Source organism: Eublepharis macularius, chromosome 12 (assembly GCF_028583425.1).
Source record: "Eublepharis macularius isolate TG4126 chromosome 12, MPM_Emac_v1.0, whole genome shotgun sequence".
NCBI classification, from domain to species: domain Eukaryota; kingdom Metazoa; phylum Chordata; class Lepidosauria; order Squamata; family Eublepharidae; genus Eublepharis; species Eublepharis macularius.
Window position 1 is genome coordinate 70,734,171 of NC_072801.1, and position 23,229 is coordinate 70,757,399.

The 23,229-nt window shown below is 40.3% G+C and overlaps 2 protein-coding genes across 2 annotated transcripts; both read left to right on the forward strand.

Annotated features, from left to right (window-relative positions):
* The first annotated feature begins 1,514 nt into the window (after positions 1-1,514).
* LOC129339763 (vomeronasal type-2 receptor 26-like) lies at positions 1,515-2,417 on the forward strand. The gene has a single exon (XM_054994346.1). The coding sequence runs from the start codon at positions 1,515-1,517 to the stop codon at positions 2,415-2,417; it is 903 nt and encodes a 300-aa protein (XP_054850321.1).
* A 7,290-nt stretch (positions 2,418-9,707) lies between these two features.
* Positions 9,708-22,751, forward strand: LOC129339764 (vomeronasal type-2 receptor 26-like). Its single transcript, XM_054994347.1, has 5 exons — positions 9,708-10,028; positions 16,679-17,551; positions 19,618-19,845; positions 20,136-20,262; positions 21,847-22,751. The coding sequence occupies exons 1-5, from the start codon at positions 9,708-9,710 to the stop codon at positions 22,749-22,751; spliced, it is 2,454 nt and encodes an 817-aa protein (XP_054850322.1).
* The last annotated feature ends 478 nt before the right edge of the window (positions 22,752-23,229 follow it).

Sequence of the window (23,229 nt, forward strand, 5' to 3'; positions counted from 1 at the left end):
ATTTCTGTATCTTCAATTCTGTGGCTGGTAATTTGTACATTTATTGTAATGTCAAATCTCTACAGGGTCTTGAGAAGTCTAAATTTTTCTGTTGTCCAAAAACAGGTGCCTCCCTTCTCTGACTGTAATGACAAATGCAAGCCAGGATACAGCATGAAAAAAAAGGAGGGAGAGAAATTTTGCTGCTATGATTGCGCTTCATGTCCAGATGGGAAAATGTCAGACCTGGAGGGTAGGAGATGTACTGTTAAAAATACCCGTATAATTAAACAGGAAAAAAACTCTATGGAAATAATTTCTGGGGCCTGACCTGGGGATCTGTGCCCCCTTTGCTACTTATTTGTTTCTGGGCACAATTCATTAGTGCTGCTTTCTGTTTTTATACTGGGCTGGATTTCTAATGCTAGATTTTAATTAACCTCTTTTAAGGTTTTGTTTTTATTATTTTTATTTTGTAAGCCACCTCCAGCAGTTTCCTTGAGAGGCAGCATTAAAAAATTCTGAATAAATCAATATTGGATTGTTTGTAAAAAATCTTGTTGAAGATTCTGCTCCTCTATTATGCATTCATTTTCAGTCATTTCCTTAATACTTAACAGCATCTTCAAAGATGTTGTGGGGACTTTCAGATACACAGTGCAGTCCTAAACAGGATTCCACTTCTCGAAGTCTGATGGAAGTCAATGGGCTTTGAAGAGTTAGGATCTCTGTTAGGATTGCACTGATATATGATTATGAAGTGTAAAAAATGATTGATTGGAATGGATTGTGGAGCATTAACAAAAGAGAATTTAGCAATGCTATTTTGCAATTAAAGCATCATCAGTTTTGATGCAAATGCATGATAAGCCAAGGAATAAATATAGAATAAGAGAGAATCAAGTAAATTTTTTTTTAAAAAAAAAGTCTGCAGTAGCATTGTTCTAGAGAAAGGAATTTGATTTCCGCAATTCATTCTTTTAGATTTAGCCATTGATTCATATTTTCTCATTTAACAGTGGGATTCCTCTTTCATTTCTTTTTGATTTCACTGTTTTAGAGATTGATTTCTCTGTTTTAAAGAAATCATTGCATTATTTTTTAACCCCAGACATTGTGGTTGTTTTATAATATACGTCACAAAGGGACATTCTTGCAGGAAGATATAAGGTGGAACGACATTACTTTTATTTATTTCTTTTCATGCATTGTCAACTTGTTTGTAGTGCACAGCTGATCAAAAATTGCAACAAATAAAACTAAAATAAACTACCATCCCATCCATGAGTCATAAAGATCTAACCACCATGAGTGGCTTTATGCTGTCGGTTCTCACTTTGACAGAAGGGTCAAATGTCACTGTACAGCACACAATGCTCGTGTGTAAAAGTAAGCTCACTTCCTGGCATTACATGTTCACTAGTGTCTGATCAGCATCGTTTCTCAATATTGGTCTCACTCAGGTATTGAGTTAAACGGAGTCTTCAAAATCTGTGCTTAGGAACTTTAAATAGACTTATCTTCCTCTTCCAGACATGGAATACTGTGTTGCTTGCTCCACAGACCACTATCCAAATACTCTACAAAATCGATGTATCCCCAAGACACAAAATGTCCTCTTGCTTGCTGAACCACTGGGTATTGCTTTCACCTCTTTGGCTCTTTCCTTTTCTATGACCACAGCTCTGGTGCTCGGAATCTTCCTTAAACACCACGATACACCAATCGTCAAAGCCAACAACCGGAGCCTCTCCTACGTTCTCCTCATCTCCCTCCTTCTTTGCTTTCTCTCTTCTTTGCTTTTCATCGGACACCCTAATGAGACGACCTGCCTCCTCCAACAAGCAGCTTTTGGCATCATCTTCTCAGTGGCTGTTTCTTGTGTTTTGGCAAAAACCATTATTGTGGTGGTGGCTTTCAAGGCCTCCAAGCCAGGAAACATTTTCCGAAAATGGGTTGGGAAAAGGTTAGCCTGTTGTATTGTCATTTCCTGCTCATTTGTTCAAGTAGGCATTTGTGCTCTTTGGTTGGGCATGTTCCCTCCATTCCCAGATGTGGACATGCACTCATTAACTGAAGAAATTATACTGAAATGTAATGAAGGATCATTGACTTTGTTTTTCTGTGTTTTGGGCTACATGGGCCTTCTGGCCACCACCAGCTTCATTGTGGCTTTCCTAGCCAGGAAACTACCTGACAGCTTTAATGAAGCCAAGTTCATCTCCTTCAGCATGTTGATCTTTTGCAGTGTTTGGCTGTCCTTTGTCCCAACCTACCTGAGCACCAAAGGAAAAGACATGGTGGCCGTGGAGATCTTCTCCATCTTGGCCTCCAGTGCCGGGTTATTGGGCTGTATCTTTCTGCCCAAATGCTATATTATGATACTGAGGCCTGAGTTGAACAGTAGAGAGCAGCTGGTAAGAAAAAAAGCACTGTGATCTTTAATAGTCAATCCGCCTATTGTGTTGTTTCTACTGAAACATGTTGGGAATATCCGTGGAAGTACAACTGTGCAAATACTATACTTGGTGTAACCTACTGAAAGATCCAATGTATTCTGTTCCAAATCATTTTTGTATGCAGAATGTTATAGGTGATGATGTAACCCTATCTGTAACAGTCTTTTTCTTGGTGTCTATGGTAGAAGTCAGTAATAAAATGTTCTCATTAAGCAACTCAAAGCCTTTTACAGAGAATCCGTGTTCTCTCTCTGCTTAATAATTGAAATAAAGGAGTTTTACAGTTAAGCCGGTCATGTCAATCTGAAAAATAAAAATCGGTGCTGTTGGGTAACCTAGAGAAAGACCAATTCCAGGGCTCCAAACTAGCCCTCCTCATGCCCTTTCCTTCTTTCTTCCTGAATCATAATGAGTAGTAGTGAAAGCCTTCTACCCTTGCTTCCGAGGCAAGAATGAAAAGATCATTCTCCCATCGTACATTTGAGCATCTCACTCCCATTTGCATGCGATTTAGTGTGACTGCCACAAGGAGTTGGTGAGGTACAGGAGGGAAAAAAAGACTCAGATGTTGTCCTTGATACTCTCATAGAGGGATAGGTCTGGCAGTGATTCAGTTCCACCGTATAGAGGAAAGAGAAGTCTTCAGGCATCCAGGACCTCAATATTCAGGAGATCAGTTGTCATTCCAGGAGAATTGCAGGCCCCATACTGAGGCTGGCCTTACAGTGCAGTTCTAAGAATGTAAACCAAAAGGAAATTCCACTAAGTTTAGTGAGACTTGCTTGCTACTGTGCGTGTTTAGGATTGCAGGCCATCTGGATTTGGATTAGTTTGTTCCACACAGGAGACCCTGAAAGTGGTCCAAAAAAGACAGAAATCATTCCAGAGGTTTTAATACCTTTTGCGAGGAGATCTTTAAAAGTCACACGGGCATCTATACTTCCATTGAGTGTAGGGGTCTAAAGGAAGGAACGGTGCGTGGCTCTGTCTGAGAAACATTTAAATCCAGAATGGAGCCTGAAGAGAAAGGCCAAAGAGGAAACTCAATGAACCTCTTGCTGATTATAATCCAAACTAATAATGTGGCATCTGACAGGGGAATGTTATTGGTCAGAGAGGGAGAGACTAGCTGCTTAGAGAAACTATTTTACACTCCTCTTCCCTCTCGGATTGTCAGCTAAGAGTTGGGAAATTCCTGGACATTCAGGGGAATAGCCTATGGAAGGTGAAGTGTGGGGCGGGCAAGGAGTTCAGCAGGGATGTGGTGATATAGAGTCCACCTTCTGAAACTGCCATTTTGTCCAGTGGAATTTAATAGTATGGAGGTGAGTTATGATTCTGGGAGAACTCCAGGCCCCACCTAGTGCTCGGTAACCCCACTTGTACCTGGACTTCATTTGGACTTGCTGTAAGATTTAGTACCTTTTCACAGAAATCACCCTGTAAAATTAAGAAGTCAAGCAGCACTCTCACCATTTTTAAAAAGATTGTATCATTCTCTCTCTCTCTCTCTCTCTCTCTCTCTCTCTCTGTCTCCAGATGTGTGCCACCACATTCAGTTCATTCATGCATTCTCCTTTCCAGCCTCCTCCCTTTTAACAACAACAACAACAACATTTGATTTATATACTGCCCTTTAGGACAACTTCATGCCACACTCAGAGCAGTTTACAAAGTGTGTTATTATTATCCTCATGACAATCACCCTGCGAGGTAGGTGAGTCTGAGAGAGCTCGGAGAGAGCTGTGACTGACCCAAGGCCACCCAATTGGCTTCAAGCGGAAGAGTGGGGAATGAAACCTGGTTCTCCAGATTAGAGTCCTGCTGCTCTTAACCAGTATACTGGATTTTTAAGCTTAACAGCTTGATTCTAGAGGGCTTAAACATTGACAATGATTATTCATGTTTTCTGGGTTGGATATTGATGGTGTTGAATGCATTTATCTGTATATAAAATTCCCTTTAAGAGATGATTGTTAGCATGTTAGGGCGTGGGGTGGCTGGATATATTCAGCTTGTTACTGGATACTGTTACACAGCATTATTGAAATGTTTTTGTGAATAAGTACTTATGAATAAGATTGATGGATTTTTAACATAATATATCTTGTTCGTATCTTTTTAACTTTGCATTTGTATTTTAACAGATATTGTATTTATTGACTATTACTTTTGAATTTTAGTACTGTGTGCTCTTTGACAAAGATTATATGAAATGGGTCACATGAGGGTCTAGATAACCCGTTGGAGGACCAGACTTTGGATTTCACACAGCCATTATGAAATAATATACAACAAGAAATGAAATAATATACAAGAATTGACTTTATTTTATTGGATATTCTCACTCACTAATTGGACTGTTGCTATCCAGGACCTGTGAAATAGAATATACTGAGTTGTTACTATGCACTTGCACTTTAATAATTATATGTGCAATGAACTCATGTAGCAAATAGTAGCACCAGCACTTTATTATTCTGTGGTACCTGTATTTTAGCAACTATATTAATGGTTTTCCATATGTGAAGTGCGGAATCATTTGAATGAATAGTCATTTTATTGCATATGTGTTTTACTGTGTAATGTGGTTTATGTAATTGTATGATTAAAAACATCATTGTGGTTGTTAGTAGGCACGTCCTGTGGTTTTTGCTGTTATATCTATTTTGTAATGCCACTTGTTACTCTTTTTCTGCTGCTATTCTAGCAGCTTTTAGCATTTTTAAAAAATGAAAGTTTGAGCACAAATCTCACTCTGTTTCTGGCACACTGAGGCTCAAATGAGACTTTGCAACTATTAGTATAGGGATATCCATCTCTTATCTTATATACTAACTAGTAACAAAACCTGTCGTGGGGGGGGGGGATTCAACGGGCTCTAGAAAAGGTGGGGCAGGTGGACCAGGCATTGCCACCTCTGCTGTGCCTTGATTTGGTCAAGGGGAGAGCAAGGCAGCCGGGCCTGGCATTGCCCCCTCCCCAGCACCGCAATGAGGTGGCAGGCGCCATGGGATGTGCCCGCAGACTCAGCAACCTGTTCCAACTCTGTTGGCTCTGGACTGAGCTGCAGCAGGCAGGAAGGACTGCCGGAAGTAATGGTGTCAGCCCTGGTGGGCTTCTGTTTCCGCCAGCGGCCCGTTCTGTCCTTGTTGGTGCCGGATCAGGCTGCTGCAAGCATGGAGTGCCATGGCGGGGGCGGGGGGGTTCCAGCAGCAGCCCATTCTGGCCCCGTTGGGGTTGGAATGTGCCACTGTCCAGGCCACCGCAGATGGGAAGCAGACTCCTGTGCCCCACAGAACAGGCTGCTGCAGGCAAGGAATGCCACTGGGGAGGCAACTTGGCAGGCTCCTGTTCCCAGTGACGTACACAATTCTCATTCTAAATTCCACACAAGGGTAATAATCAGAACATACAATCCATTACAAAACATTTTTCACAATTTACAAATTCCCACATGAATGGTCATATCCAGTCTGCAAAAGCCCCGGAAGAGGTCGGGTCGCAGGATGAAACAACAGGCTAGAGACGCCAGCCCTGATTGTTGGGCGAGGGATGCCCTCGTGGTGTCTGACAGTTGTCTTCTGCACCACCTGAAAGGAATTTAAAACATCTGTTATCATTGAGGACGTATCTTCATTTAGTCTACTATTGTGGATATTAACTTGGATACTTACCAGGGGGACTTACCAGTGGAGGTTCTCCTTTTGACTTTGAAGCACATATGACTGAATACAGAAGTGCATATCAGCAGGGAGAGAGTGCACTACTTATACAAGAGTGTTATATGGATTTTGCAGACTGGATATGGCCATTCATGTGGGAATTTGTAAATTGTGAAAAATGTTTTGTAATGGATTGTATGTTCTGATTATTACCCTTGTGTGGAATTTAGAATGAGAATTGTGTATGTGAAATATTGATTACATAACTCTTTGGACTATTTGGTTAGTTGAAGCGTATTTTCCCTGATTGTTCTTCATGTGTAGTAATCTACCTGGTTTACTGTGCTTGGGAGTGAAGGTGACTCTTAAATATTTTGTGTATATCCTGTTCCCAGTAAGCCTGATCTGAGGATCTGAGTGTAAACCACTAGTCTGCTGTGGAAGCTCGCTGGGTGACTTTGACCCAGTCACACACTCTCAGCCTAAACTACCTCACAGCGTTGTTTTGAGGATAAAATGTAGGAGAGGAGAAGGATGTAAGCAACTTTGGGTCCCCAAAGTGAGTGAAAGGTGGGGTATAAATGAAGTAAATAAATAAGTTAGTAAATCTGAAAGAGAGTATGAACAAAGCTGAAAGAAAACATAAGCGCTGAAACAAGACATGTTAAAACAGTGCAGAATTACACAGCAATGGACAGTACACAGTCATATAATATGCAGTCCCTATCCTTTTACCAAAGCATCTCTCTGAACCATTTCATTACAGTATATCCTTATTTCTTGTGTAAAAAAGTGACTGTTTCCATTGCAAGTCTATACAGTTCCTGTTTGATTCCATGCTAGGGGTCACTAGGGGTTATTGCTGCCCTACTCAGAAAAGTTGCAGGAAGATCAGTCAAACGTGTTTACTTCCAAAGTTTAGCCACCAAAGATTCTGAACATTGCTAAAAAATAATTTGCAGAAATAGTTAGCTGCCCTCCGATGATCAAAACCACTATCATTGATTCAGCTACTAAACTCTCTTGTATCATTCAAAACAGCATTACATAAACATTCAAGAAAAAAATCTGAAATATCTGGTTATAAATATCCCACTGGATTAACTCTAGCTAAAATTAAGGCCTGGAGAAATACAGGCACTATCATTAAACTACCGTAATTACATGCTGTGAAGGCTTTTTGAATTCTATTCCACCCTAACATAAGGTTGGTACGTACCCACCTCACCTGCCAGCTTTGTTAATGCGCTTTTCAAAAGTGTATCGAGAGCAGCAGCTGCAATGCTGTCCAGCCTATTCAAACCCTGGAAATGCTGTAGAGAAAACCGGGAGAATTTGCATCTTGAGGGATGCTTTACCCCCATCCCAGTGAAGTCTTTGATGTTGCTTCTGCTGTTTCATCACATGGTGTACAATATGCATCTTATGAAGTGTGTACAGATTGAACCTCTTCCAATCCCACACAAGTGGCACCAGCCAGGTGACGTCCTCATCGGAGGGCTTGTAACTCACATTGGTCCATTTTTCAATAAACTTTCCTTTGAGAATCGCCCTTATCACGGATTTGTTGGCATTCCATTGTAAGGAATCCATTTACATTGTTATGATGTTATATTTTATCTTAATTATTCTTTTTGACTGCATAATTTGTGGACTGCATTATTGATAAGGTGAAAAAAAAGATATAATTTTAAACCTGTCAGTGTGTATCTCTCTGTATCTGAACACACAAGCACCCACATATCTATGGATGGACACCAGTAATTAGAGTTATTTAAAAATGAAGTGCTGAAATCTAGCATATGTGGACTGTGTCCATAAGGGAAATATCAGTAATTGATTGATTTTATTAATTTATTTATAGTCTGCCTTTCTCTCTGAGACTCAAGGCAAATTTATACCTTGTAAATCAATGCAATTAATAGGATGTGACATCTAATTAGCACTGCAACAGGACTAGGAATAGAAAGCTTTGAAACAAAGCAAAATTATTAGATATGGTATGTTAATGCAGAAAACAGATATGGTATGTTAATGCATACATATAAAGCAATGCAGTGAAAGCAGGTTATCTGCAAACAGATAATACATACTATAGGTGATAGTATAGTCCACAGTCCCTTTCCCTTTATAAAAGTGCCTTCCTATTGTAATCATAGTGATTAGACGTGGGTTTTGGATATGAGACACTCAGGTTCAAATTCCTACTCTGCTACTGAAGTTCAATGGATGGCACTCACAAATGTTTCAGAAACCCACATGTTTGCATCATCTAGAAAGGCTATGTGCATGTTCCCGAATGAGCCAACGGAGATAGGATTGCAACTCTGCAATTTGGGTACATGGTTTTAGCATGAAAAACTCCTGGATTCCCCCAATATCTATATTTTCAGACACTTGTATTTAGTGTAGCCAAGGTGTTTCATGAAGGAGTTAGCCTCAATCAGCAGCGCCCCCCTGTCCCTCCTTTTACTCCATGAATTACTAACACTTAATTTTTATCATATTCTCTGGGGGGTTTTTTACTGTTCTTTCTCCCAAGTCGGGTTACATATGTCATTTCTTCTCTCCCTTGTTTAGTTGCATTACAAAGCCAGTTTGGTGTAATGGTAGCAGGGCTAATCTGGAAAACTAGGTTTGATTCCCCACTCCTCCGCTTGAAGCCAGCTAGGTGACCTTCGGTCAATCACAGCTTCCCAGAGCTCTCTCAGCCCCACCCACTTCACAGGGTAATAATAACACAATTTGAAACTGCTATAAGCGGATGTTAAGTTGTCCTGGTGATATATAAATCAAATGTTGTTGTTGTTGTTGTTGTTGTTGTTAAACTTCCCAAGCTGAAAATATACATACAAATCAGTGGTTCGGGTTACTAATGTGATTTTCAGAATGGTAACACAAATCTGAGATTCTTTGGAATTACAAAAAACCCTCCCTGAAAAATCTGTGATTTTCTTTCTATGTTCAGGTACTTACCAGCACTGCAATGATTCTACTTATTTTCAATTTGAAAAGTAGCAATGATTCCACTGATTTTCCGAGCAGTGGCCCGGGAAGGCAACTCCCAGATTGCAAACCAGGAGCAAAGTCCAGTAGAGCTGCACTTCTGATTTGCTCCTTCTCCTTCCCTCCCTACTTTTTGGTCTGGGATCTTTTTTTTCATCCACAAGTATGATTTCTGCAGGCACTTTCTATTCTGAAATGCAGCCAAACTTTTTTAGTATTTCAGCCTGAATCTGAATGGATATCTCGCATTTCTGTATGGTGAACACTGCATCGTATGCATAGGGCAACAGCATTTTATATTCCACTGAAATTTAATTCTGCAAATAGTATCCTGTTGCTGTATTTTATTAGCTAAAATTTCAGTTGATAAACATAGCTGTAGGAATGAAAAGAACACCCTTGCCTCATAACCCCCTGGATAGTAAAAATAATGGTGAATGACTATTCACTACTATTGTGTGTTGTTTTTATCCTGTGTTTGTTATTTCTCTTGCCTATGGGCCATTATATTGTTTTATGTTTTTTGCAAATTCTTGCTTCTTGTCTTATCTATTCAGATAAAGAGTGATATAAATATTTTAAATAAACAAAAAATGTAATGCATTATAGAAGTCGTTTTGTTTGCAGTGTGGCAACAAAGTTCTACCAAAATGTTCTGGCTTTGGTGTTTGCCATCAATGAGATCAATAACAATCCTAAGATCTTGCCAAATGCCACGCTGGGGTTCCACATCCTTGACAACTACTACGAAGCAAAGATGACTTATCGCAGCACTTTGGACTTACTTTTCAAATCCAATAGGTTTGTTCCCAACTACAAATGTGGTTTCCAGAAAAATCTAATCGGAGCAATTGGAGGACTTGGTTCAGATGCCTCTTCACGCATGGCAGACATCTTAAGGCTTTACAAGGCTGCACAGGTACGCTCGGTGCATGGAAACTGGGAGGCTTTTCTCCCATTTCATTCCTAATTCCATTATTTTCTTGATGTCCTAGTAGTAATGTTTAAGGTTCAGAAATCAGGGAAATCATGGGTGGAAAAAAAGAGGAAAGAATGTGAAAGATATATGGATTTGCTTTGGAATTTGATACACATTCCAAAGGTAGATGGAGGTGGGGCAGAGAATGTACATTTAATATGTAAAATGTGTGGTTATGTCAAAGGAATGGGAGGAATAGATGGCGTGAGTATTTATTAACGAACGAGAGAAGTGTCCTTATTAGCAAAATCAAAAAGAGTCCAGTAGCACCTTTAAGACTAACCAACTTTATTGTAGCATAAGCTTTCGAGAATCACAGTTCTCTTCGTCAGATGTGTGGAGGGCAAGAAGAAACTGGTTGGATATATAGGTGGAGAGGGGAGGGAGGAGTAGATGCAAACAGTAGCTTCTGATATGGAGATCAGTTTGCTTCTGTTAAGGAAGTCAGTTACTTCTGATAATGAGATAACCATTCATAGTCTCTATTCAATCCCAGCCTGACTGAATCAAATTTACATATGAATTCCAGGAGCTAGAGCATCATTCCCACATGAATGGCACAAAAAGGGAGGAAAGCATCCCCCCCAAAGAAAACTGCCTTGCCTGTACTTTATTTACTCCTGCTGGCCAAGATCCACAGCCTTTTTCAATTAACAACAATGTAAAGCCAAAAAAATGAGCAATTCCTGCAAAACAATCTCTGGGACCTCCTCCTATTTCCATCCCATGGAAACCAAAGTTATAGAATTGCATTCTGTCACATCCATGTTGTCTAATGAGGCTTTGCTCTGGGTTCCATCCCCTTCAGAGGTGAGATGAGGGAACTCTACAGGCAGGACATTTGTTGTTGTGATGCCAGACTCCCAAACTCCCTTCTCATAGCACTTCACATCGTGGCAGACCTTATTCTTGTTGAACGCAGCAAGAGTCCAGTAACACCTATAAGACTAACAAAATATGTGGTGAGCTTATATGAGTCGCAGCTCACTTCTTCACACTCTTTTCTACTGCTAAAGACAGACTAACATGGCTACCCATCTTGATCTATCTTATACTTGTTATATGCTGATTGACTGATTAAGGACTGGAGTTTTGCTTACAATTTTATGCAGTGGTTTTGTCTTGGTTTTATTGATTTCTTCAAAAATCATTAAACTACTTGAAAATATTTTATAGGAAAACTAATTTTTAAATATATTGAAATTATATTAACATCATTTAATAAATGCATTAGTAATTTATTATCATGAAGCCTACATTTATTGAGCAAATACAATAGTATTTTCTGGTGCTATATGAGCTACTTCAAGAACGACCGAACATGAAGCTGTCTTATACTGAGTGACACCGTTGGTGTATCAAGGTCAGTTTTATCTACTCCAACAGGCAGTGGTTCACCAGGGTCTCAGTCAAAGTCTTTTCTAGAGGCGGGCACGAACCAAAATACGAATCAAAGTTCATCACGAACCGGACTTCCGGTTTGGGATTCATGGAGGTCTAACGCAGCTCCATTTGCGGAGCTGACCGGACTGCCGTTTTAACCGGCCGGAGGGGTGAAAATAACCCGCGGCCGACTGCTCTCAGGCGGGGAGCAGGCAAAGAACGCTCAAGACCCTAGGGTGAGTTAGATCTCGGACGAGGGGGGGCTCTACACAAGGAGTCTCCCCCCTGATCCTTGAGGTCCCACCTTGCGACGGGTCGGCTATAATCTCTGCGGCAGTTTTGGGGCCAATTCGGCTGGCATAAGACCTACATACCCAAGCTTCGATCGGGGAGGGAAGTCGAGAGGAGAATTTAAGATCGAAACAGCGATTACAACCCGAGAAAGCTGAAGAGAAGGTAAAGATCGCTATCTCTTGAAACGGGACAGATTGATAAAAACAGAGAAGAAAGAAAGTAGATTTTTAAACTGCAACAGACTAGTGAAAAGGAGGCGAAGACTCGGCAGGAGTTGTATTTTAAAAGAGACTAAATTTAAAGAAGTTATTGCAAAAATTGGACTATTGTTTTGAATACCTGTGGTTTCGGAACTGTGGGAAAAAGACACCATCGCGAGACCTGCTGTGGGAAGACGGGAGACAGGAAGTGCGTAACAACAATAGAGTGGCTGGAGGGAAGCGGCCCTTGCCGACGGACAGGAAGCAGGGAATCGCCATTTTTGAAAGGGGAAGGGTCACGGCTTCAGCGGAAGAGGAAGTAGGCCATCTTGGATTACAATAACATAGAGAAACCATAGAGAAAAGACGCCCGACATTTTGGATACAAAAAAATTAATTTTGGCAAAGATTGGGACATTTGAAAAAAAGGAAAACGTTTAAATATACGCCACGGAGCTAAGGAAGAGAGCAGATTCGTGGGAGCGAGCTAAAGCAAGCCCCACGATGTCGAAAAAAGAGTGGCAATCGGCGATAGAAAATTTGGACAAAAAACTTATAGACATGATGAAAGAACTTAAGGACACGAAACTGGAGCTTATTAAAGAGGTCAAAGAAGTTACACAGACAGTAAAGTCGGAGCTGTCAGAAGTGAAAAAAGGCGTGGAAACGATTAGTAGTGAATTACAAGGAACGCAGCAGAGAGTTAAAACAGTAGAAGACGCGATGGAGAATTTAATAGACACGCAACAAACAGAGATGAGACTGGTGAAGGGGAGGATGTCAGTTGCAGAAACTAAACACATGGAGAAGCAGCTTCGTTTTCGTGGTCTGCCGGAAGTGGAAGGGAAGTCAGCGCAAGAACAGATGACTGAGGTGTTGGCTGATTACCTGGGGAAGGAAGAGGAGGAAATTGTGGCTATCCTAGATGTGGCGTACCGTGTGAACTCGAGAATTGCAACCCAGAGGAAACTACCAAGGGATGTGATTGTGCAGTTTACAACTAGAAACATGAAAGAGAGGATTGTGACAAAACAATTTCAAGATCCATTGGAGATTGATGGCAAGACGATTATCATAATGAAGGAACTGCCCAGATCAGTGTTACTGGACAGGAAAAAATATAGAGTGCTAATTCAGACTTTGAAGGACATGAATATCAGGTACAGATGGGAGTTACCGGAAGGAGTGTCCTTTGAGTTTGGAGGGGCAAAAAAACGCATCAGATCTGAGCGGGAGATGGAGAGATTTATCAAGGACAATGAAAAAGACTTACCAACAAAACCATGAATATGGAGTGTAAAGTATTATCTTGGAATGTAAATGGACTAAACTCACCGAATAAGAGGAAAAATATTTTTCATTGGCTACTAAAACAAAAATGTGATATTGTTTGTTTGCAGGAGACCCATATTAGAAAACAGGATGTAAAATATTTAAAATCTGGAAAATTGGGCAAAGAATTTGTAGCGGCCTCTAACAAGAAAAAAAGAGGAGTGGTGTTGTACATAAAAGAGGAGCTGCAGCCAAAATTTGTTATGAGAGATGTGGAAGCTAGATTTGTAGCAGTGGAATGTAATTGGAATTTAAAGAGAGTGTTGGTAGTCGGACTTTATGCACCTAACGGTGCAAAGGAAAGCTTCTTTGAGGATTTAAGGAAGCATTTAGATGATCTTGTATATGACCAGATAATTCTTGCTGGAGATTTCAATGGAGTGACAGAGTTGGAACTAGACAAAAAGACTACAACAGCACAAAAGAAAAGAGGACTATTGCCAAAGCTTTTTTTTGAGTTGATTCAACAAGAGATTCTCGAAGACGTATGGAGGAGAGAATATCCTAAAACCAAACAGTTTACTTTTTATTCTGCAAGGCATCTTACATTATCAAGAATTGATATGATCTGGGCCTCAAAGGACTTAGCGTTATGGACTAAGGAGGTAGAAATAATGCCGATGGTAGGCTCAGATCACAATCCAATTATGTGGAAATTTGGAAAAAGGAGGAAAAGGAAAGCCTGGAGAATAAACGAGGACTTGTTACAGGAAAGTGAGAATATGGAAATATTGAGAAGAGAGACAAAGTTTTTTATACAATACAACGTGAATAAAGAAGTACCAACCAATAAAGTTTGGGATGCTTACAAGGCGGTTGTAAGGGGCATACTAATGGACTTAAATGGCAGAGCAAGGAAAAAGAAAGAGGAGAAAAGACAAGAGATTGAGGAGAAAATAAAGGCCAAAGAAGCACAGTTAAAAAAGAGACCAGGGAAAAAGAAAATATATCAGGAAATCAAAATTCTTCAAGAACAGTTAACAGCAATGAGTAATAAAGAATTGGAGTGGAACCTTAAAAGACTGAATCAAAAAGCTTTTGAGGGTGCTAATAAACCTGGGAAATATTTGGCATGGCAATTGAAGAAGAAAAGGGAAAAGAAAATAATAAATAAAATCTGTGAAGAAAACAAAACGTATCTGGAACAGACTACCATTAGTAGAGCCTTTTATAAATTTTATGCTAAGCTGTATAACAAAAAAGAAGTAACCAAAGAATCAATAGCATCATATTTGGAGAAAACTAAACTTCCAGAGATCTCGGAAGCTTGGAGAAACAAGTTGAACAGTGAAGTAACCGATGAGGAAATAAGCAAGGCAATACAATCTGCAAATCTAGGAAAGGCGCCAGGGCCAGATGGACTTACGGCTAAATTTTATAAGACAATGGCCAATGAACTGGCACCATTCCTAAAAGAGGTGATGAATGGAGTTTTTAGGGATCAAAGAATTCCAGACACTTGGAGCGAAGCGAATATATCATTGATCCCTAAAGAGGGCCAAGATTTGACTAACGTGAAAAATTACAGACCTATATCACTACTTAATAATGATTATAAAATTTTTGCGAAGATATTGGCGGAGAGACTGAAGGGGTGGCTCTCGGAAGTCATAGAGGAAGAACAAGCAGGCTTTTTGCCAGACAGACAAATAAGAGACAATTTAAGGACAGTGATCAATGCTATTGAATACTATGATAAGCGTTGTGATAAAGAGGTTGGTTTCTTCTTTGTAGACGCTGAAAAAGCGTTTGACAATTTAAACTGGGACTTTTTGTTTGCCACTATGGAAAAGCTACAATTGGGAGAAAGATTCATCAGAGCAATTAAAGAAATCTATAGAGACCAGACTGCAGCAATTGTAGTGAATGATGAATTGACCAAGAAATTGATGATTAGTAAAGGAACAAGACAAGGTTGCCCGTTATCTCCATTGTTGTTCATTTTAGTATTGGAGATTCTGATGATACAAATTTTTTGGTTCATCACCGCAGACAGCCTGCCGCTGATCAATCAGTTTCCTAGGAAATGGGGAGGAGGGGCTTTCTGCAGACCATCTGCTGCACTGGAAGTGATGTTTTCACAAACCAAATGAACCGGTTTGCAAACCGGGGCAAGTTTATGAAAGTTCATGGTTTGTGGTTTGTGAAACATGATGAACCATGAACATCATGGTTTGATATTTTCCTGGTTCATGCCCACCTCTAGTCTTTTCTTTTCTACTACTTGATCCTCTTTTAACTGGAGATACCGGAGATTGAATCAGGGATTGTTTTACTCTGGTCAGGCCTGATTCAGAGACAGAGGTTCACTTAAGAGGCCCTAAACATCTAGTTAGCTTTTCTATAACAGATTATTTAACTCCTGGCAAGAGAAACCTATTTCAGTTAATGGGTATACTATACAAGTAAATACTATTAGAGTAGTTCTGCTTCCATTTTATCTCTGCTTTTGTTAAAAAATAAATATTCAACATTCTTAGCATTGGCTAAATCAACATAGATCATAGACCATTAAAAGAGAGCAATTACATGCATCCATAAAAGTTTCTTACTCCAGGTAAGCAGGTCACAAGCAAGGAGAAGCTTCCAGTCAATTCAACTTCTCATTTTAGAATCCTCTTCTAACAATGGCTATCTTTCCCACTTGATAAGCCTGCACATTCTTAGCTAACTTGCTATCTCATAATTTCATACACCAAACAACATTATATACTTGAAATGTCTTCTTAAAATATATGAATTTTTTAATTCATTCTTGCTACTTTTAATCTTTTTAAAGTCTATGATATAAACACCCTTTTGGCCCTCAACCCATCCATCCATCCTTGAATCATATGATCCCTTCTGTCAAGTTGGACATTCTTGCTATACTTAGACACTCTCTGCACCTGGACCTCAAAAAATAATATATAATGATACGAGTTAAATGGCTCCTAATCTAGACAATTGTTATTCTTGGTTCCTTGCCCCTCTACAAGGCTATTCTAGTGTGGGTCTCTAGACTCCATTTCTGCCATTTGAAGCCAAGTTTACTCAGTTTAGCAAGCAGAGAAATCCTCTATGATCTTCAAGAGCAAGTTTCAAGTCCTGTCGTAACCTTCAAGACCAACCAGATTTCCACAACATGAGGAAAGGAAAGCCTAGGAATCTTGTTGCTCTTGAATGTGCTACTGGATTGAAATTTTGGTTAAATCCAGCAACTGTTCCCCTTTGTTTCTGGCTATATCCATAGCAAGATGTCCTTCATTCAAACAGATGTTCTAGCCTCACTGCTTAATACTAAGGGATACTATAGGATCAACATTTCTGGTAAAACAACAAGAAAATCAAGAGCAAAGAGGTTCTCAAGGACTTTTCCTTGCTCAATTTTTTCTCTCTAAGATTTCATATGGAGCATTTGAAACAACAATCAACGACGAAACCTCTTTCCCTTCTTTTTACCGAATGGTCCCCCGTGAAACCTTTCAGTATGTGGGAATTGTCCAGCTGCTTCTGCATTTCAGCTGGAGATGGGTTGGACTCATCACTACGGATGATGAAAGTGGAGAACATTTCTTGCAGGCTTTGGAACCGATGCTTTCTAAGAATGGAATCTGTTCAGCCTTCACAGAAAGAGCTCCAAAGAAGATTCAGATTGATAGGATATTTGAAGGAATCCAAAATGCTTACAGTAATAGTTCGATATTTTTGGACCACAAAGCCAGGGCTATTATTGTACACGGAGAAACAGCAAACATCATATGGCTGGCAGTCATTATATGGCTAACAACTGTACTTGGTTCTGAATACATTGAGATGAGCTCCATAGGGAAAGTGTGGATTACAACAGCCCAGATTGATTTCTCCTTTGTATATATTCAAAGATCCTGGAGTGTAGAAATGTTCCATGGAGCTCTTTCCTTCTCAATTCACTCCAGGAGCATTCCAGGTTTTCAAAGATTTGTCCACATCAGAAAACCATCTGGGGCAAAAGAGGATGGTTTTATCAAAAATGTCTGGGAACAAGCATTCGACTGTTCGTTTCCCAATCCCAGTGTGCCAACAGAGATTGATGAAATATGTACTGGAGAGGAGAGACTGGAGAATGTTCCGGCAACATTCTTCAAAATGAGCATGACGGGCCACAGCTACAGTGTCTACAATGCTGTCTATGCTCTTGCACATGCCTTCCAGCTCATGCACTCATCTAGAGCCAACCACAAAGTAATGGCAAATGCAAACACATTGGCACCTCTGAATCCAAAGCCCTGGCAGGTAATTTCCCTGGTTAAGGTTTCCTTGTACTGTATCTTTGTATGAAGCAAATTACTATGAAACCTAAGTGCCCCTCCCCCATTTCCTATAAACGAATGAAGGAAATGACATGGATATTTTTGGAGGTTATTTCAGAAGCAGTGTCAAGAAAGGAATTGAAACTGATTTAGACTGCAATATTTGTCCACAGAAACACTACTCAGAATGAGAGACGGCTTTACTGTAATATAAAGTGCAACTAAAATATCTTCCACAGCATTCTTTATGCTTTGTTCAAAAACAGATTGTGGTTCTTTTATCTTAGGGCACGTCTGCAAATTTACCAGTTCCTTAACACTGTAGGAAATGTCTCTAAATTATATAAGGAAATGTCTCTAAATTGAATATTCTACCACTACACATCCATTGCTGTTCTTTCCACTTCCTATTCTCTAAATCGGGATTATTTTCCATTGTACTGACCCTTTAAATGGCACCGTGTCAAGTGGAGAGGCAAATGAGCCTGCTGGCGAACCTGCCGCCTTTGGGGCAACACACCCTTGCTGCTGAAGGGATGAGGTGGCAATCATGTGAAGGCCAGCAGCCCAGCCCCAGCTAAGCCACATGAGTCAACTTCCATGGGTCGAGCAAGCCAAGGAAAGCGAGCCGTGCCCTTGGTGCCCATGCCTAGCCCCATACAACTTCAGAGAGGGCACACCGTGGACCCTCCATCATACTTCAAAAAACAGCCCACATGGGAGTGGGGTGGAGGACGCCCAACATCTGTCCCTTTCCTTGTTCATGTTTTTCTGCTTTACCTTTTTTTGTTTGTGGTGGTGGTTGTTTTCTTTTTTCTTCTTTTTTTCACTTGGGCATGATGGGGATAATCACCTGACCGTCCATCAGCTGCCACCAGGGAATAGTGGCAAGGACCATTCAGGCTGCTGGCATGGAGCCAAGCCCCTCCTTGTCTGCTTCCTATTCCTATTCCACATCCACCAGCACCCAGCACCTACACAGAGGATAGGCAGTTAGCCCTCCACCCCAGCCTCATAGAATCATAGAGTTGGAAGGGGCCATACAGACCATCTAGTCCAACCCCCTGCCCAGTGCAGGATCAGCCTCTCTTCCTAGCCTTATTATAGCCCACAAGTGAGTCAGACAGCCCTCTTATCATGACTCTCTAAGATGCAATTTGAATGCTCACAAAGAAGTCGACACAAGCAAATGGGTTCAATTGACAATTCTTTATTAATAACTAATCTGAGCCTAATTGAAACCTAACCCCCAATACGGGCATGCTACATACCAGGTTATTTGAAGCATGCCAGTATTACATGCAATCCCTTTCCGGCTTCAAGTGCCTAGCAGTTTTGATCCACCCATAGTTTTTCCCAGCCTCCATATACTGGTATGTGATGAAGCTTCTCTTCACATTCCAACTTCCACAACCACCCCTCCCGGCTGGCAAACTTCAGCATTCAAACTGAGGAAGCGCCTAAAAGAATCAATCAAACGAGTCACTGATAAGCAACACCTTCAAACAAGTCAACTCGGCATGACCCAATTAAAGGCTGATAGCCAACCCATGCACAGAAAGTAGCCCTATCCACAAACCCAGTCATGAGAAATGCCATATATTAACTTGCTGCCAAATGAATGGAAGTCTTTTTGAGACGCATGAAGGGGGTCTCAATGAGGCTTCTCATCTACTTGCAAGGCTTAGTCCCTCTCCCTGATTGGGTAGGGCACCCAACCTCTGAAAACTGCCCTCTCAGTGATCTTTCTTCTGCAGAACAACTCCCTTCTTCTTCGGTGGCTTCCCATCCAAGACCTGATTGGGGCCAACCCTGCTTAGCTTTGCAGATCCAATGAGATTGGGTTGTACCACACGACTTTCCCAGCACAGTTCCACAGCAGTGTTGTGGAAAAGGAGACTGGGCGAAGGCAGCACCCGAGCCACATTTATAAACTAGTTCTCTCCTAAATGGAAGACTCGAAATATCTCTGTGGCATTTGTTCTGAACATGCCATAAAAAAATCCCTACACTTTATTGTCCTTTTGTCCTCTTTCTCATTTGCCCTAGCTCCACTCATTTCTGCAGAGGATATCATTCAACAACAGCGCTGGAGATGAAATTGTGTTTACTGAACATGGTGAATTAGCCACTGGGTTCGATGTTACAAATTTGGTCACTTTCCCAAACAACTCCTATGTCAGAGCCAAGGTTGGAAGACTGAATCCTCAAGCCCCTCCAGGCCATGAGCTCACCATTCAAGAGGACATGATTGAGTGGCACAGAAGCCTGACTCAGGTAAGATGAGCCTCCAGCATCTCTCAAATGATAAAAATCATAACCATCCATTCAAACAGATTGGGTGGGGGGAATAATCCCTTCACCATGCTGTGCTTATTTAAACCATAAAATTCACTGATGTGGCCTTTCACGGCAAGTATTTATCAAAATTAACATGCCTTCTTGGAAATAACAGATATTCAGTTTCTGTATCTTCGATTCTCTGGCTCATAATTTGTATATTCATTGTAATGCGAAATCCCTACAGCGTCTTGAGAAGTCTAAATTCTTCTGCTGTCCAAGAACAGGTGCCTCCATTCTCTGTCTGTAATGACAAATGCAAGCCAGGAAATAGCAAGAAAAAGAAGGAGGGAGAAAAATTTTGCTGCTATGATTGCGCTTCATGTCCGGATGGAAAGATGTCAGACCAAGAGGGTAAGAGGTGTACTGTTAAAAATACCCATATAATTAGACAGAAAGAAATTCTATGGAAGTAATTGCTGGGGCATGACCTGGGGATATGTGCCCCCTTTGCAGCTCATTTGTTTCCAGGCACAGTTCATTAGTGCTGCTGTATGTCTTTATACTGGGCAGGATTTCTAATGCTATATTTTAATTAACATTTTTTTAATGTTTGGTTTATTATTTTTATTTTGTAAGCTACCTCTGACAGGTTCTTTGAGAGGCAGCATAAAAAAAATCTGAATAAAAATGTACTGTTTTACTATTGTTTTTATCAGGAAGCTCGGTCAAACATCATGTACGCTCTGCTTAAAATGTTTACAGGATGTTCTGATGCCAATATTTTAAAGAAACTTTTAATGGGCGTTTACCAACAGGTCATTATTAGCTGTGCTAAATTTTTCTCAGTGGCCTGCAGAATTCGTCATGAAATTTTATGTATGGATTTTACATATTAACTGTGGTCATTGGTTGAATCAAATCTATTTTCCTATGATTTCACTATAAAGTTATTGGTTTTTATTTGTACTGATCTATGGCTGAATAAAGTGATTGATTCGATCGATCGATCGATCGATCGATCGATTGATTGATTGTAAAACAACTTGTTGAAGATTCTGTTCCTCTATTCTGCATTCATTTTCAGTTATTTCCTTAATACTTAACAGCTTCTTCAAAGATGTTATAGGGACTTTCAGATACACAATGCAATTCTAAACAAGATTCCACTTCTCTAAGTCTGATGGAAGTCAATGGCTTTGAAGCATTGGGATCTCTGGTTAGGCTTGCATTGACATATGATTATGAAGCTTAAACATGATTGATTGGAATGGGTTATGGAGTGTTAACAAAGAGAGTTTAGCAACACTATTTTGCAATTAAAGTATCATCAGCTGGTATGCAAATACATGATCAGCCAAGGAATAAGTATAGAATAAGAGAGAATCAAGTAAATGTTTCCTTTAAAAAAAACCCATACTGTGATAGCATTGTTCTAGAGAGAGGAATTTGTTTTCCACTATTCATTCTTTTAGATTTAGCCTTTGATTCTTCTCTTCTCTTGTAAAAGTGGGAAATCTCTTTGATTTCTCTATTTTAGAGAAATCATTGCATTATTTTTTAACTCCAGTCCTTGAAGTTATTTTATAGTACACATCATAAAGGGGTGTTCTTGCAAGAAGATACAAGATGGAACAGCATCATTTTAATGTAGTTTTTATTTATTACTTTTCATGTATTGTCAACTTGTTTGTAGCGCATAGCTGATCGAAAACTGCAACAAATTAAACTACTATCCCTTCCATGAGTCACAAAGATTTGACCACAAGTGGCTTTATTCTGTCAGTTCTCACTTTGACAGGAGGGTCAAATGTCACTGTACAGCACACAACGCTCATGTATAAAAGCAAGTTCAATTCCTACATTACATGTTCAATGCTGTCTTGTTAGGATAGTTTCTCAATATTGATCTCACTCAAGTATTGAGTTAAATGCCGTCTTCAAAATCTGCTTTTTATTCCAGCTTAGAAACTAAATAGGCTTATCTTCCTCTTCCAGACATGGAATACTGTGTTGCTTGCTCAAAAGACCACTATCCAAATACTCTACAAGATCGATGCATTCCCAAGACACAAAATGTCCTCTTGCTTGCTGAACCACTGGGTATTGTTTTAGCCTACTTGGCTCTTTCTTTTTCTATGATCACAGCTCTGGTGCTCGGAATCTTCCTTAAACATCACAATACACCGATCGTCAAAGCCAACAACCGGAGCCTCTCTTACGTTCTCCTCAGCTCCCTCCTTCTTTGCTTTCTCTCTTCTTTGCTTTTCATCGGACACCCTAATGAGACGACCTGCCTCCTCCAACAAGCAGCTTTTGGCATCATCTTCTCAGTGGCTGTTTCTTGTGTTTTGGCAAAAACCATTATTGTGGTGGTGGCTTTCAAGGCCTCCAAGCCAGGAAACATTTTCCGAAAATGGGTAGGGAAAAGGTTGGCCTATTCTATTGTCATTTCCTGCTCATTTGTTCAAGTGGGCATTTGTGCTCTTTGGTCGGGCACTTCCCCTCCATTCCCAGATGTGGACATGCACTCATTAACTGAAGAAATTATACTGAAATGTAATGAAGGATCATTGACTTTGTTTTTCTGTGTCTTGGGCTATATAGGCTTTCTGGCCACCACCAGTTTCATTGTGGCTTTCCTAGCTAGGAAACTACCTGACAGTTTTAATGAAGCCAAGTTCATCTCCTTCAGCATGTTGATCTTTTGCAGTGTTTGGTTATCTTTTGTCCCAGCCTACCTGAGCACAAGAGGGAAAGAAATGGTGGCCGTGGAGATCTTCTCCATCTTGGTCTCCAGTGCTGGGTTATTGGGCTGCATCTTTCTGCCCAAATGCTATGTTATTCTACTGAGGCCTGAGTTGAACAGTAGAGAGCAGCTGGTAAGAAAAAAAGCACTGTGATCTTTAATAGTCAATCCACCTGCTCTGATAAGGATGTAGAGGGCAACTGATAAGAACAAAGTAATATTCCTTCCACCTGCTCTGTTTGTAGTTCCATTTCTACTAAAGCATCTTTAGAATGTTCACGGCAGTGCAAATACTATACCCAATCTACTGAAAGATCCAATGTATTGTGTTTGAAACTATTTTTCATATGCAGAATGGAACAGGCGACGAAATAACACTCTCCGCAACACTCTCTGTTTCCTGGTTTCCATGACACCAGCCATTAGCAAAATGTTGGGATTAAGTAACTCAAAACCTGTTACACAGAATCTATGCTGACTGAAATAAATAAATGCTGATTGAAGTAAAGGAATCTTACATTAGAATGACCCATGTCAATCTACAAGGAAAACATGGATAATGCCTCAGAAGTGGAAAGCAGTAGCTACACGCCATATTAACATAGGGACTGAAACCATGTCAAACAAATAGT